The 17,729-nt window shown below is 50.2% G+C and overlaps 1 protein-coding gene across 2 annotated transcripts in view; it reads right to left on the reverse strand.

The window, feature by feature from the left end:
- The window catches only part of DNAJA3 (DnaJ heat shock protein family (Hsp40) member A3), a 264,697-nt gene that overhangs the window by 131,878 nt on the left and 115,090 nt on the right, over nucleotides 1-17,729 (reverse strand). For both annotated transcript variants that reach the window (XM_078663123.1, XM_078663124.1), the window contains exon 8: nucleotides 17,333-17,461. In XM_078663123.1, the coding sequence (XP_078519249.1) occupies nucleotides 17,333-17,461 (129 nt within the window). The remainder of the gene's footprint in view (nucleotides 1-17,332; nucleotides 17,462-17,729) is intronic.

Below are 17,729 nucleotides of genomic sequence, written 5' to 3' on the forward strand. Positions count from 1 at the left end.
GTAAAGATGTAACAAATAGCAGATGATGTTAGGAATGGATGCATCTAGCGGGTTGATATTGTGTTCTGCACAGTAAATGACAAACCGCTTCCATTTTGCTGCATAGCAAGCTCGGGTAGTGGGCTTTCTTGCCTCCCGGATGATGTCCATGCATTCAGGAGGCAGATTAAGGTATCCAAACTCTAAGACCTCAGGAGCCAGATCGCCAGATTGAGCTGTTGCGGATCTGGATGCTGAATGTAGCCATGGTTCTGCGTCAAGAGCCGGGGCGTGAGATGCAGCCTTTGATGCGGTACCACGGAGAGTTCTAGAAACGTGGTGTACCATGGTTGGCGTGCCCACGTTGGAGCCACCAGGATGAGCGTCATCGAGTGTTGCTTTAGCTTTCTTGCCACCAGCGGAATGAGAGGTGCTGGGGGAAAAGCGTACGCAAATTTGCCTGACCAGTTCATCCATATCGCATTGCCCTGCGATTGTGGGTGAGGAAACCTGGCGGCAAAGCTTTGGCATTTTGCGTTTTCCCTTGTGGCAAACAGGTCTATCTCTGGATGACCCCATTGCTGGAAGTACGGGCGGAGTACTGATGGATGTATCTCCCACTCGTGCATTTGATGGCTGTACCTGCTGAGCAGATCCGCCATCTGATTGTCCTTGCCCGGGAGGTGTTCCGCCATGAGGAAGATGTTCCTCTGAATGGCCCACTTCCACATGCTCTGAGCCAGATGAGACAGCTGTGGAGAGTGCGTACCTCCCTGCTTCTGGATGTAGTACATGGCTGTCATGTTGTCCGTCCGGATCAACACGACTTTGTTGCACAGATGTGCTTTGAATGACTTGAGCGCCATGAAGATTGCCATCAACTCCAGGTAGTTGATGTGCATCTTCTGTTGCTGCATTGACCACAGTCCCTGCACCGTGTAGTGGAGCACATGAGCTCCCCATCCTTGGAGAGAGGCGTCCGTCGTCATGATGACTTGCGGCACAGGCTCTTGGAACGGTCGGCCCTTGCAAAGGTTGTGTGGAGTCCACCAATGCAGAGAGTTGTATGCCCGACCGGTCACCAACACTAGGTCTGTCAACTGTCCTTGAGCCTGTGTCCACTGATTTGCCAAGCATTCCTGTAGCGGACGCATATGCAACCTTGCGTGCGGGACTATGAAGATGCAGGAGGCCATCATGCCTATCAACTGCATGAACACTCTCGCTGGTAGTGAGTGTTGAGGTCTGAACCTTTGGATGAGCGACTGGATGTTGTCGATCCTCACAGGGTTCGCTGAGCTGTAGCAGTCAGAGTATTTATTGTCGCGCCCAGATACTGCCGCACATGTGCTGGCTGGTGGTGCGATTTTGGATAGTTCAGTGAGAACCCCAGACTTTGAAGGTAGTGAATGGTGTGGGACATGTCTGCGGCGCACTGCTGTTCCGACTTTGCTTGAACGAGCCAGTCGTCCAGGTAAGGGTAGACATGTATGTTCTGTCTCCTGAGGTGCGCCGCCACGGTCGCCAGACACTTTGTGAACACTCTGGGTGCAGTGGTCACTCCGAAGGGTAGGACCTTGAACTGGTAATGCCTGTTTTGTATAGTGAACCAGAGGTACTTTCTGTGGGATGGGTGGAGTGGTATGTGAAAGTAAGCATCCTTGAGGTCCAAGGTTGCTAGGAAGTCCCCTTGGTTTAACAATGGGAGAATTTGCTGCAGTGTTAGCATATGAAAATGTTCTGAGAGGATGTACATGTTGAGGGGACGTAGATCCAGAATGGGTCTGAGGGAACCGTCCTTCTTTGGGATTAGGAAGTACAGGGAATAAACCCCTGTGCCTTCTTCCTCCACCGGCACGAGCTCTATTGCGCCTTTTTGCAGCATCACCAGAACCTCCTGCTGCAATAAGTGCAAGTGCTCTGCTGACATAGGACGTTGTCTTGGGGGAATATTGGGCGGAGTGGACGTCAACTCCAAACAATAACCAAACTGGATAAGTTTCCTTACCCACCTGTCTGTGGTGATGACGTCCAGACTGGCAGGAACTGCTGGAGTCTCCCCCCGACAGGTGTTGGATGGTCGGGGGGCAGTGACAGAGAGTCACTGTTTGTTGGCAGCAAAGGAACGGGAACTGTTGTTGCCTCTGCCTCTGCCCTTGGCACTGTTTCCTCTGTAACCCCCTCTACCTTGTTTGGGGTACGAGGATTGTGCGCCCCCTCTAGTGAATTGCGACTGCTGTGCCAAGTGTCCTCTGTTAACCCCACGTGCACTTGAGCGACGAAAAGTGCTCCCTCTGAACTGCTGAGACTGAAGCGCCCCCATGGATTTAGCTGTCTCATTGTCTTTTTTGATTTTCTCGAGGGTGGTGTCAACCTCCGGGCCAAACAGTCTGTCTGGATTCACGGGCTGGTTGAGGATAGTGGTCTGTATGTCAGACTTGAACCCTGAGATGCGGAGCCATGCTTGACGCCTCAACAGCACACTCGTGTTGATCGCTCTAGCCGCTGTATCTGCGACATCAAGCGCACATTTGATTGCCGCGTTGGAAATAAGCTTGCCCTCCTGTATCAGCATCTCAGCTGCTTCCTTAAACTCGTCTGGAAGGTGTTTTAGGAGTTGCTCTAGGGTGTCTTAATGCGCCCTATCATATCGTGCCAACAGGGCCTGTGTGTTAGATATGCGCCAGATATTGGCCGCCTGCGCAGCCACCCTTTTCCCTGATGCCTCCAGCACTTTTGACTCTTTGTCTGGGGGAGGAGCTTCACCCGTTGTCTGCGAGTTCGCCCTCTTGCGGGCATTGGAGACCACCAAAGAGTCCAGAGGCAACTGGCCCCGTATATAAGTCGGGTCCCCAGGTGCCGGTCTGTATTTCTTTTCTATTCTCGGGTTCACCACTCTTGCTCTTGTGGGTTCCTTGAAGATGTCTGTGGCATGCTTGAGAACCCCTTTAAGCATTGGGAGTGTTTTCACAGTCTTTTCTGCTGCAGAGAATGTGTCAAAGAAAAAGTCTTCTTCTACAGGGTCGGCATGCATTTCCACCTTATGGTTTGCAGCCGCCCTTTCAATCAAGGCATTAAATGCCGCCGAGTCTTCAGTTGGAGATGTCTTCACACCAGAAACCTGTGGGTCATGTACCACCTGTTGGTCCCCTTGATCACCAGTGTCAACCCATGAGTCCTGTTGTTCATCAGGGTCATTGTTATCAGGAAAGTTGTACTCCTCATTCTGTTCACCTTCATCTCCCTCGGAGGCAGTGGGTGAAGGTGTTGGACTCCTCCTAGGTCGTGGATGAAGGGGTTCAACAAGCACAGGAAGGTCTTGTGATGGCCTCTTCTTCTTTAGAGGTATCACAAACGATTGCAATGGCTGGGAAGTAATTTTCCGCTTGTAGAGCGTTAATTTCCCCGTGTGGGCGTCGATATACTGCTCAGACTGTTCTTCTGATGCATGTTGTCGACCAAAACGTCCACTTAGCAGTGACTGCTCCGAACTTCCCGAGTCCTTTGGCACCGACCGAGGTGCAAAGGCCTTCGGCGCCACCTTCGGCGTCGAAGTCGTTTTCGGTGCCGCCATCGATTGTGGAACCGACGGCTTTTGAGTCGTCGACGCCAAACTCTTCTCTCGTATTCTCTTGAGGGAGTCCGAGACTTGCTTGGTGAAAGAAGCGGAGGGCTTAGTCGGCCCGACCGATGACCTCGGTCCGCCACCAGGGGAAGATCCTAGCGTCGACGATTTCTCCTTGGGCGCCGGAGACGCAGACGCATCCTCGACCGCTGTGGTCCGGGCTTCCGCCACGGCCTTAGGCGTCGACGCCGCTGGCTTTGGATGGGCAGGTTTTTGTTTCTGCATCGGGGCACCAGACTTCGGCTCGGTGCCCGGTGCCGACTGCGCTTCGACTGGGCGTTTGCCCGTTGCCGCGGTAGTTTTGCCTGAAGGCGTGTCGACAGTCTTCTTCGACTTCGATGCAGCCACCGTGCTCGACACATGCTCGACGACCTTCTTCGAGCTTGGCTCCTTGACCACCTTCGGTACTTTAGCCGGCTCGACAGCCTTCTTCGGCTTTGGAGCCACGGAAGTCGACGGCGCCGATGGCGTTGCAGACGTCTTCAGCTTCGATGGAGTGTCGGCCATCTTAGTTGGTTTCGATGCCGAAGGTTTCAGTTTCGGTTTCGATTTGCCCAATGGAGGCTCCGCTGGTGTGTCCGTAGCCGGGCCGGAAGGCGGGGCCGAGGACTGCGGTGTAGGGTCGTGGGTAAGGCCGTGTGGCAATCCCGTGACCTGAGCCTGAGTCATTGTACTTTCGGGGCATAGCTCTTCCTCCGAGCTATCTTCCACGGCCCCATAAACTTCCTCGACGTCCCCTACCTCCTCGACGTTTTCCTCTAGGTCATGGCCCTCGACGGGTTCTCCGCAATCGGCCTCGACCTCCGTCGATGGTGGCGAAATCTGCAGATGATGGCTTCGGCCTTCTGCTTCGGGGTCGTCGAAGATGTCGACAGGTGCCGGAGCCGCTCTCCGGGCCTCGAGGCGCGCCGAAGCTTGAGCGTCTTCTTCGACCTGAACTTCGAACAGGCCATACAGTTGGCCTTCGTTGTGGTCCGGCGAGAGGCACTTGTTGCATACAGGATGCACGTCGATGTGTGGATACTTCGAACCGCACACAGGGCAGAACTTGAACGGACTCCGTTCCATCGTAGTATCGTCGGGGTCTTACTGCGACGACAGGGCCTCGATGTCCGAAGAGTAACTCGACTCGTCAGAAAACCGACTGTAGAAGTCGGAAGAAACACGAGACCGAACGCGAACAATACCGACGAGGTAACGAAGGCCTTTTGGCCTTAAAGAAGTTGTTTTATCGATTCCGAACAGGAAACGTCGAAATCACATCCGAACCCAATGGCGGAAAAAAATAATCTGGGGATGGAGTCGATGCCCATGCGCACTGTAGTCCAGGGGAGGAGCCACCTATCTCGTGATACTTCGAAGACTCTTCCAGGACAACAATGTGCAATCATCCGGACCCAACACTAGGCGGCGATCTATGCAATAGATATGAATTTAGCAGCCCACATGCCTCGAACATGGGTAGCCGTTATCGTCAGTCCTCTGGCCAGAAGCCAGCGCCAGATCGCCTGCACCTCCTGCGACAGGGTGCGCGATCTCGAGCCCCCCTGCTTGTTGAGGTAATACATTGTGGTTGTATTGTCCGTTTGCACAAGCAGGGAGTTGGTCTGGAAGGATGGAAGAAAGGCCTTCAGCGCTAAGTGAACAGCTCTGAGTTCCAGGAAATTGATGTGGTACGCTAACTCCGCCTGGGACCACGTCCCTTGAATCTGTAAGTCTCCAGAGTGCGCCCCCCAGCCATGGAGAGACGCATCCGTCACGATAGTCTGCGTGGGAATGTCCTGGTGGAAGGGACCCCCTCTCAGGAGATTCTCCGCCGAACACCACCACTTCAGAGACTGAAGAGCATGCAGAGACAGTCGTATCCTGTCGTCCCAAGACCCTATCCTCTGATCCCACTGATCCTCCAAGCACTCCTGCAATGGTCTCATGTGCAGCCGTGCGTGAGGAAGATACAAGAGGCCATCGATCCCAGTAGAGAAGACACCATCCTCACTGTTGTAGATGGAGTGGTCATTAGAGCCTGAGCCTTCCGAAGGCGTGATAATCGTCGCTCCTCCGAAGGAGACACGCTTGCTGACAGCGTATTGATGGAGGCCCCCAAGTACTGGATGCACTGGACCGGAGTCGGGACAGACTTGGACATGTTGATGTGCAACCCCAGCTTGTTCAAGAGAACGCACGTCTTCTGGAAGTGCGCTTGAGCTTCCGAGAAGGAGGAGGCCTTGATCAACCAATCGTCCAGGTAAGGGTAGACAAACACCTTGTTCTTCCTTAGGTGTGCGGCTATCACCGCCATGCACTTCGAGTATGTCCTGGGCGCAGACTTCAGTCCGAATGGCAGTACTGTGTACTGATAATGATTGGCGCCGACTTGGAATCGCAGGAACTTCCCGTGTTTGTGTGCAATGGCCACATGGAAGTATGCATCCTGTAGGTCTATGGCACACAGCCAGTCTCCCCGTTGCAGCTGAGGATAAATCTGATGCAACGACAGCATGCGGAACTTCTCTCTGCGAATCCACTTGTTTGCTTGTAGCAAATCCAGAATGGGCCTGAACTCGTTCTTGTCCTTTTTGCGGCTATGTAGGAAGGCTTGAAGTAGAGGAGGCGGATGACCTTTCTGACCGTTACCGGACTATCTGGCTGAAAAAGTGGAAGCAGCATCTGGAATCCTTGGACCCTTGCAGGACTGGGATACGCTTTCCCAGTGACAGAGCAGAGTATGGCCCCTAGGAAGAATTGGATCTGTAGAGGCTTGAGATGCGATTTTACGTTGTTGATGGTCAAGCCCAAGCTGTGTAAGAGATCTACGGTAACCTGACTGTACACCAAGCACTGCTGTTGCAATGCACTCTTGATCAGTCAGTCGTCCAAGTAAGGGAAGACCTGGATGCCACTCCGTCTGAGGTGAGCAGCTACCACTTTGTGAACACCATGAGGGCTGTGGTAACCCCAAAGGGGGCCACTTTAAAGTGATAATGATGACCATTTAGCAAAAAACAGAGGAACCGATGATGTAGAAAGTGGATGAGGATGTGGAAATAGACATCCTTGAGTTTGAGGGCGGTCATGAAGTCACTTTGCTGTAGTAGAAGTATTACATCCTGGAGTGTTACCATGTGGAAATGTTCTGACGTGATGTACTTGTTGAGTGGCCTAAGGTTGAGATTTGGCCTTAGTGATCAGTCCTTCTGGAGAATGAGAAAATATAAGGAGTATACCCCTTTGCCACAGTGCTGTGGAGGCAAATGTCCTATGCCCCCCTAGACAAGTAGTGCGTGCATCTCATTTTGAAGCCAATGCTGATGTTGTGTTTGCAGGCTGCAGGGGGGGCAGGGGGATGTTTGGTTGTGTTTGCATGACTTCTAGACACTATCCCTCTGCCATGATGCCCAATCTCACTGGTACAAGCTGATCTCCGTTCAGTAGGACAGAAATCCTTGCAGTCTTTCCCAGGATGGTGTTAAATCGTCTGGGTAAAGAAGTCACTGTTTTGCAGATGTGGCGCCTTTAAAGGCTCTACCTTTGACTCTGCCTCTACCATGGTTATTCTTGCAGATCCCTACCCCGACTGTAAATGCCCAGGGAGTGTGTCTGTTGCTGCTGTTGTCTGGGGAAGGAGGATGATGATGATTTGGAGGTAGTAGTCTTCATCCCTCTGCGGTATTGAATGCGGTGGAAGGAGCCGGAGGCAGATGGGGTCTGTGGACACCCATGGCCTTAGTCGTTTCAGTGTCCTTTTTAAAATGTTCTAGCAGCACATTAACCTGCGGGATGATTAGGTGTTTGCCCGTCAAAAAGCAAGTTGATCAGATGCTGCTGCCCTTCTGGCTTAAAGCTTAAAAAGGGCAGCCCGATGCATTGACGGAGGATGGCACCTGTGTTTACAACACAAGCAGCAGTGTCTGCTGCATCTTCAATGCATCGAATGTTAGTGTTTGATATAATCTTACCTTCAGTTACCAATCCCGGACCCTTCTTTTTATACAGGTCTGGGAGGTGTTGAAGCAACTCCTCCATTTCACCCCACTATGCCCTAACATACCTAGAGAGCCAATCCCTGGAAATAGCGATTCGCCAATGCACAGCAGAATGAGAAGCAACACGTTTCCCACTGCGTCTATATTTTGACGCTCCCGGTCAAGGTTATGTGCATCCTTTATGGCCTGACAGTTTCAGACTGTGTGAATAACCAGGAAGTTAACCCCTGATATAAGGGAATCTCCTTCTAACTTTCCTTACATTTCTTGTCAACCCTAGATATGATGACTCATGCCTTTACTGGCTCCTTACAGAGGTCAGCAGTAGGCTTAAGCATACCCTTTAGCTTGGTCAATGACATGTAGTGGGAAGGGGAGGCATGGAGAGGAAGGCGAAGGAGGAGAAGGAGGTAGACAAGACAATGGATGTGGTGAAAAGGTGCCTTTGTCATGGCGCTCAGGCTTCTTAGGTGCTGGCCCTGGAGGTGGATTCCTGGCTTTCTCGAAAAACAGTTTCCTCTTTAAGAGGAATATGGTACTGTGCCCTGAAAGGAGGCTGGGCTAAAATGAATCTAGCCTCTTGATTGATATGGATGCGCTGCAGTCTGGCATCAAGCTACTCTAGGAGGCGCTGGAGGATGGGTATGTCTTGAACCTCAAAAGCGAAGGAGGAAGCAGCCCTGGATGCCATTTTCTATTTGCAGCCAAGAATGCCAGTTAGCCTGCAGGGACTGAGCTTGACTTCGGCTCCGAAGGCCTCAACTCTGAGGCTGGCTTTGTGGGTGTCTTCGAGGCAGGAGCTTAAGAGACAGTTTAAGTGTGTGGCTTTGAGGTGCGGTTCGGCGCAGAGGGGCGGGAGGGCGTCCAGTCCAACTCAGCGTTTCGGTGCCAACCATGGCCTCACAGCAGTGACTGACAGGAGACCTGATGAAGGGCCAACAAGCTTGACTCCTTCAAGGGTGATGCTCATCTTCTGAGTGATGTAGAAGGTGGGGCTGTATGTTTCTTCTAAGAAAATCTACTTGCACACATCCAAGCCCAACACTAGATGGCAGGAGTATGTACATCAAATGTATCTACAGCTACACAAGAACCAACCATATAATTTAACTCTAATATTTTCCATGGGAGGGTGCTGCAGTATCAGTGTTTGGCCATGCATGGTTATGGATATTCAACAGTTTTGTTGTTTTCAGTGTTAACCTAAACTCATAAATCTGGATAGATGTGTAAGTCTACTCCTCTACTTATCATTACACTTGTATTAAGCGAATAGCCAAATGCAGTAAATTACTCAAAAGTGTTAAAATAAATCATAGGTGTAAATTACTCACAAGTGTATTCTAGGTGACTAGCCCTGCATATATTTTATAAACGTCCCTGGCTCTCCTAACACAGTCAACATGGTTTGAGACATAAGGGTGAATGCTACTCAACATCAGTGCTCAAGCAATAGCATACATAAAGATACAACTTGTGATCACTGTTTGACATCTGATCATAAGCTTACAGATTGTGAGGATTGTATGATGTTCCAGCAAAAGATCCAGAGAGTGACAATAAGGAAGGTGGAGAAATGCTCAAGAGCACAGCTTATGAGAAGTAGGGTGCAGAATGTATTCAGATACAATCAGAGCACTGATTGCATGCATGTCTGTATAAGAGAAAATGTCTTCTTCAGCATATGCAAAACTTGAGAACTTACAAAGGGGATGCAACATCAAAACAAAAATACGCTGTGATTGGGGCGTGGTTAGCAGCCGTTCGTGATGGTCGCTGCCTAACGCAGCTCCCACCTTCCCAAGTACAAATCCTTTATTAATTGGTGCCTTCCAGATCTCAAACTTCTGTGAAGTGGCAGCGACCTGTCCCGGAGCCGCCCCCCCCCCCCCCCCCCCAGCAAGACGCGCGGAGGGAGTGTCGACCTAGAGGCAGGCGCTGTGCCCGTTTCCAGAGTCCCCGATGTGCGGCGGCAATGGCGGACCATCTGTGTCAAAGGCGGCTGCTGTGAGCCATGTGAAGAAAGGGCTGGGGCTGCCGGGCGCCGGTGCTGCAGCTCCGTCTCCCGCGATTCAGCATAGACCGCACGGTAAGAGGAGGCTGTGGGCAGATTGGCGCTGCACGTGGCCGGCAGCTCGGCCATTCATCATTTACATGCCTCGAGCCCCTGGTCCTAGACGGAGGGGGTCGCAGCTGCGATTTTGGCGGCCAGGGAGCTGCCTTGAAACTGTGCACAGGCGCCGGGACTTTGACGACCTGAGGTGGGAGAGGAGCATTCCAGCCTGTGCATACTACGGTTGGGTCGGGTGGACTCGGGAAAGTGCTGTGGGTCACCAAATTGCAAAGACCCAAACAGCATTATCAAACTCGAGGTCCTGGATTGAGGCCTATTTGTGGGACACTCCCTGGCTGATGGTTTGTGCTGGACGGTGGCCGGATCCTGCGCTGCCCCTCGCCCGATAACCGCTCCTTGCGGGGAGTTGTAGGACGGCTGTGGACGGTGTGGCGAATGCCCTCCCCCCCCCCTCGCCCCTCCCCCTTGGTCCTATATAGAGGCGGTGACCTCCCAGACTTCCTGGAAAATTTCCGCCAATCCAGTCGGGTGTGGGGTGCCATCTGGGGTGCGGGCAAAGGCTGCTCTGTGACCCATGTGGCAGTGGAGGTGCGTGCTCTTGGGAGGCTCGGTCGTAGGCATTGGTGTGACTGGTGAAACCGGCAGGGAGAAGGAGAAGATAAACAATTGGTGAAGTGCTGAAGCAGACCCCCCTCCCCCCCTCCACCCCCTGCAGACAAAGCGACTCCCTCTATGGGACGGCGACGTTGGCTGCGGAGAAGGTCCTGAGGCCGGGGGTATCTGAACAACTCAACACACTATACATATCACCAGAGGTTGGGCCCAGTGGAGAAAATAATGCCGTTCCAGGCGGCTGTGATATACCGGAAGGACGACTCTGGTGTAAAGATACCTTGACTGCCCTCTCTCCTGTTGGGAGCGCTGGCTGGCAGAGAGCCGAAATGGCAACGGGAGGTGAGAGACCCCAGGGGTAACCCCCAAAAACAACTTGCTAAAATTCGCATGGCCCAAGGCTGGAGACAAAAGCGGCTCCCCAAGATCGGAGAAAGAAGGGGACGCAGCGACGTCGGCGCAGGACTCGGAGCCCACCCTTCATGATGTTATGGCTGCTATCAGTGGAGTGCAGACATCAGTGGACTCGGTGAATGTTGAAGTTTCACTCCTTCGGGCCGACTTCCGAAAGATGGACGACCGAGTTAAGGAGCTAAAAATAGTCACCAGTGCCTTGCAGACGGACACATCAGAGCTGCAAACACAGATGCGTGAATTGCAGAAAAAACGGGAAAGAATGTCGTAGCAACTTGACGATTATGAAGGCCGTGCCCGCCGCAATAACGTTCGCATTTTGGGTGTTCCGGAGAGAGCAGAGGGGCCGGCGGCGGATCTATATGTGGAGGACCTCATTACAAAACACCTTCAACCCAAGACTATCTAGCTACTTCTCAATTGAAAGGGCCCACAGAGTACCGGGAGGTAAGCCACGACCTGGAGCGCCGCCGAGACCCATCATTGTGCGAGTTTTCAACTACCTCTACAGGGACATTATCCTACAGACAGCACGAACCAACCCCCCTCTGAAATTAGATAATTACGAGGTGGCTTTCTTTCCTGATTTCACGGCCAAGGTGCAGGACCAAAGACGTAGCTACCAGGCAGTACAGAAGGAACTCCGAGACAGGGAGATCAGATATGCGAAGCGGTTTCCTGCGCACCTGAGAGTTGAATCCAATGGAAAGTCCTGGTTTTTTCACTCCCCGGAAGCAGTCTGGGAATGAATGGACGGCTGGACTATGGTAGGGAGCCAGAAGAGGGGTCGGCAGAGTAAACCGAACCAACAAAATGAAGCTCTAGTAGAGACGGTCCAAGGAAGCCATGCTGAAGATCCTAGCCAACTGGAGGAGTAGGACTGATAGACACAGATGTCAGGAATGGATCACTCGCGATGGGACACACAAAGAAAAAGTGCAAGTAGGGGGGGTTGCGGGGGGTTATGCTCATTACAGTGTGATCTGTTAATGTATGGGTCCCTAACAATGTGACGGGTATTATTTGTTCATCTAGACGTGATTTGGAAGGGACTCAATTGGCCTATAATGGATGGCTACAATTCCAGTTCTTTCGACTTGACTCAATGGGAGAGAGGGCTGCTTTACCCTGTGTAATTTTCAATATTCTAACGGGGGAGAGAATCCCTCTGCCAAGTTTGGGGATGGGCAGTTTTGAATCCAGGGGGAGGGGGACAGGGGGGTTGTTTCAATGTTGCTTGGTTTATTGCTGTACTGATTGTTTCACTGATACCAGTTAATGTACTATGTGATGGAAAGCTTAATAGTATGGTACTAGATTTCCAGCATTCAACAAGTATGATGGCCGTATTGACTATTGAACGACATTTGCTATTTGAGTGGCTTTATGTTTCCTCCTGCATCATTGTGATCCGTGGGAAGGAACGGAGGGTGACACACAGCTATGGGGAAGGCTAGTAAGAGGTCTCTAGAGCTACTATCCTGGAACGTGAATGGATTGGGCGATAGAATTAAGAGGGGAATAGTGCAACAGTACCTGAAGAGGCACTCGCCGGACGTTGTCTTACTTCAAGAGACCCATCTGGTGGATCAAAAATCCAAAGCCCTCAATAGGTGGGGATATAAACTCTTAGCACATGCAGACTACACTACGGGCTCACGGGGCACAGCTATACTGGTGAAAAAGACTACACCCCTCATAGTACACAAGTCATGGACAGACACTGCAGGCCGGTTTGCTGGGGTGGAGGCCCAATGGGATGGGGAAAACATCAAGGTACTTTCGGTCTACCTCCCGCCGCGCTGAGCAAGACAGCGCTGGAAGATCTGGGTAATAAGCCGACTGCCTTACGGGAGGGCGTACTGATTATGGGGGGAGACTACAATATGACCCTAGACGATGCAGTCTATCGCCAGCCATCAAGGCCACCTGACAAATCTAACTACCTTCTCTCTGTTTTACATAGGCATTAGGTCTGGCAGTCGTGGGTCATACACTCCATCCCACCGACAAACTGTTTACCTTCTTCTCCAATGCCCATCGTATCTTGTCACATATTGATTACTTCTTCACACATCTGTCCTCCATAGGTAACTTTTCCCAATACAGAGTCCTACCGAGAGGGATCTCGGATCACTCACAGGTTTGGACAGAATACATGCAATGGGAACGTCAACCACCGGCCACGATAGTGATTAACCCATGGCATCTGCGAATCCCAGACATTAGAGATGAACTTCGTACACAGACAGAGAACTACTTTGCTGAGAATGTGGGCTCTGTTGCATCCACGCGCATAATCTGGGAGGCATTCAAAGCGGTACTCAAGGGGTTAGCCCGGTCATTGAGGACTAGTTATGTAGCCAAAAAAACAGGAGCTCCTGACCAGAGTGAAATCTGACCTCCTTGAGCTGGAGAGGAAGCACTCGCTGGATCCCTCGCCTGAAGCCAGTCATAGACTTCTCCTGAAACAGGACAAATTTCAGATTAAAGCTAGAGAACAGATGGTAGCTAAGCACCGCGCAATTCAGAACAGGCTTTACGAACTCGAGGATAGGACGAGCAGGACGTTGGCTTGGCTGGAGAGGCTGGAGCAGGGCTCTCGATGGGTGCCTAAATTGACGACGCCGGAGGGAACCGTGGTAGTGCACCCGAAGGAAATAGCGGAACAATTTGCCGATCACTTTGAGAAGATATACTCCCCCTCTACTCATTATACAGCAGACGACTTCCGCCAATTCCTTAAAGGAAGTAATGTCCCAAGCCTCTCGGAGGCAGATAGGGAAATTTTGGAGGCAGACCTCACAACGAAAGAAATAGGTAAGGCCCTGGGACAACTCAAATCCGGAAAAGCAATGGGGCCGAACGGCGTCCCAGTGGAGTTTCTGAAGGCTATGGCCTCTCTAGCAGTGCCGCACCTGAAAGCCATGTATGAGGAAAACTTAGAGGAGTGTCGGCTGCCACTAGATCAGTGACTAGCTACGATCGTTGTTATTTATAAACAGGGTAAACCGATGGGAAATTGTGGCTCCTATAGGCCTATTTCATTGATAAATGTAGAGACAAAAGTGCTAGCCAAAGTTCTGGGGAATAGGTTGGCGACAGTAATTACCTCACTGGTCCACCCCGACCTGTCGGGTTTTATGCCAGGGCGTAACACAGCCCTCAACCTCCGTAGAGTGCACAACGTAATTGCCTGAAGACCATATATTGAAGAAGACGTGGCTATTCTGTACTTGGACGCCTCTATGGCGTTTGACTCCGTAGAATGGCCATACCTATTTGAGGTACTGCAGAGGGCGGGGTTGGGCCCCAAGTATGTGGCCTGGGTGAGACTCCTCTACACTGGGGTACTGGGTCTGGTGAGGGTTAATGGCTACACATCCCGTACGTTTGAACTCCGCAGGGGCACTAGACAGACATGCCCACTGTCCCCACTGATCTTCGCTTTGGTCCTAGAGCCGCTTGCAGCATGGATACGGAGAGATGTGATGGTTCGTGGCTTGCGCTGGGCAGACGACGTAGAAGACCGCATACCGCTCTACGCGGATGATATCCTGCTCTATTTGGCATCCCGCTATAGATCGATCCGCTTGGTATTGGATATATTCACGAATTTCGGTAAATATTCGGGATACGCGATTAACTGGCGCAAATCAGTCCTGTTTATGCTGAAAGGGGACGTGCCACGTCTCCCGTCCCAATGTACGATAACGGTGGCAACAGGAGGATTTCGATACCTGGGGATTTTTATTACCTCATATCCCGCCTGTTTTTATGATTCCAATTTGGCCCCACCTCTGGCCAAGTTGCGGGCAGATGTGAAACATTGGAGGACTCTGCCTTTGACGCTGGTGGGGAGGGCGGCACTTCTTAAGATGCTGGCCCTTCCGCGCTTTATATATGTACTACATAACTGTCCTCACAGGGTCCCAGATTCGTATTTTAAAGCTGTCGAGAGAGAGATAACCACGCTGCTATGGGATGGCAGGGCCCCCAGAATTGCGAGGCAAAAGTTGACGAAAGGCTGGTATGATGGGGGCATAGCCCTCCCGGCCCTGAAGAGGTATTATTGGGCCAGTGACTGTCAATCACTGGATGTATCACCCCCCCAGATGACACAGCGTACGCTCTTGAAAGATACCAAACTGACCGCTCTGGCTACCTGGGGGCTTTGTATACCACCGACAGGAAAAATAAGGGGAAGTTCTTCGGACCGACCAAACATACACTAGAAATTTGGCGTCTGGTTACTTCTCGACTGGGATGGGCGGGCGTTCTCTCGTTGGCCACGCCACTATGATTTGCTCAGCGGCTGGGAAGGCTAGGCTATCAGTCCGTATTCGACAAATGGGATCTTATTGGATTATCGACAGTGGGGGATTTGGTTAAAAAGGGGGCAATACTGACTTTCAGTGAACTCCAGACTAAATATCAGTTGGCGCAGGGAGAACTCTACAGATACCTACAAATCAGGCACGCGTTGAAGGCGGCTTTTACGTCTTTCAAAGACAAACCAGAATCATCGCCCTAGAAGATCGCTTGCTTGACGGGCCTCTCACCTCGAAAGCAATATCCCTAACTTACAAGAAGCTGAGTAACAACCTCGCAGACACCTTCCCGAAGCTCAGGGAGCGGTGGCAGGATGACATAGGCCCTATAGAGGATGACGACTGGCAGTCGGCCCTTATGTCCCCACGTGAAGCAGCTATCACCCAGAGATTTCGCCTTATCCAGCTTAAAATACTCCATAGATCGTATATGACAGGGACAATCCTGGCTAGGATAGGATCCAAACCTGATGACAGATGTGTGAGGGGATGTGGGCAGCAGGCCACTTTTTACCATACACTATGGTCCTGCCCCAAGATACACACCCTGTGGGAGGGAGTCACGACTCATATGCACACAGCCCTGGGGAAACCTATAACACTTACACCAAAGCTCAGGCTATTGAATATCTGGGAGGCTACTGACCTAACAGAAGTGGAGGGGCAATTTACAACACTGGGTTACACCATGGTCAAAAGATAAGTGGCTAGGGGTTGGGGAGCCATTCATCCGCCTCGTGTCAACCTGTGGGCCAAAGAAATGGATAGATGTATGCTGGCGGAGACTGAGGTCTATAAGGCTCGGGGATGCCCCAAGAAATGGGGTAAGAAGTGGTCACGGTGGAACGAACACAGGGGACATATATGTGTGTCACCCACAACTGAAATGGAAATGCGAAGGCAAGAGAGACTGGCAGGAGATATGTAATGAATATCTTTTGATTACTGGTTTAACTGTACTATCCTGATGAAGAATGCAACGTGTCGTTCAACCATGTTGTGTGCTACGGTAATTTTACTCAATAAACAAAGTTTAATATATAAAAAAAAATACGCTGTGATGATGATCACTGTTGAGGTGGGTCAACCTCAATAGCTATTGTTCACAACATTGGAAAAAATGGTATACATATCAGCTCAGAAATCTTTGAAGTAAATTCACTTCTTACAGTCTAAAAAGTGTAGATTAATTGCAGAGCACATGCAGAAAAACAAGGGCCCTGATTGTTCAAAATGTTTACTGAAGATGGTGGCAGGAAAATAGAGCATCATAGTAGGCACAATAATAAAATTAAAGCCTGGCTCTTTCGTCCTTGAAATTACTGGAGATTGTAGAACAATACGTCTCATCTTCTTCACCAATAAGAGGATAACGATAAAAGTTATCTAGTACAAGATAATTGCCCAACACTAGCAAAGGAACGCATTTCTCATATCACATTACAAAGCAGACAAGACAAAGAAGCTAATGACACTACACCTTGAATGTTGTAGTAACCTACCCGAACTTTCGGAAAAGCTCCATTTCCACAACAGAGGGGTGCAAAACAAAACAGTATCCCTACAGGAGCTGAAGGATACATATATGTAATTGCAAATAAAAACCTTAAACTCATCTAGAACTGTTTTTACTATCTATATAGACTCTGCATGACCAAGATTGTGAATCTTTCTCAAATCCTACTGTACCCCTAATACTGGATTATATACATATACGCCAGCTATCAAGTGCATAAATTAAAAAATAAAAATAATTCTACTATATCAATAGCTTAGTATCTGACCAGTTATCCATATTGTAACCGGAGTATAACACATGCAGTCCACAGTCTGTATACAATATAGCTCTTTTGTGGCTCCACTAACAAAACGTCTACAAATAATGAGCACAAATTAGCATGCATGAGTAGCACAATAACGAGACTACAAACTACTTGGCACTTAATATACACAATATTACACAAAACATGTGGCACTAAACTTTAGACACCTGCACTATCTACATGAAAGATTACAAACTGCATAACCGGCATGGTAACAACATAACTAAATCCACACATGTGTATCTAGATGTGAAGGCTAAAAACTAAACAAATCTATTATAACATAACAATTTTCAAAGGCACTGGCGGATATGTAGTGATGTGTATGGCAGGAATATAGGTTGTGAGTCATGTGCAGGCATAGATGGAGCGCAAACTGTGAGCAGCAATTAAGGTGATAACACAACATGCATGGGTTATAATTAAACATATATTACACGAAACATGCATAGCTGCTTGAGATGCTGGCTGATCTGGAGTGCAGGTCATACCGTGACACTGATGGTTTCATACAAGCCCTGGGCTCGAGCTGTTCCTCCGAGAACAGCCTGTGCAATGGAGAGGAAAAGATCTGAGTGAATATCTGCTCCGTCTCGTCGGAAGATGGGGCTTTTCTGCACCTAAAAACAAATACAGTTTTTGTTTACTCACATTCCTCACCATCCTAATTTTTAACTTACAATATACAATTCCTTCAAAGCGATATTAACTTACTGTACAAAACTACAAATGTATAAATCCCAAATCCTACAAATAGTTGCAGAAGGAGATTCAAGAGGAATGGCAAGTCTAGCAGTGGGATCAAAGAGAAGTGACTTGGTGTGCTTTATAGGCTTCGTGAGATCAAGCCTCACAATTATGGGAGAACGTTCAAGTTTCTGTACAGCC

The sequence above is a fragment of the Lissotriton helveticus genome, chromosome 10, assembly GCF_964261635.1.
Source record: "Lissotriton helveticus chromosome 10, aLisHel1.1, whole genome shotgun sequence".
In the NCBI taxonomy this organism is placed as follows: Eukaryota; Metazoa; Chordata; class Amphibia; order Caudata; family Salamandridae; genus Lissotriton; species Lissotriton helveticus.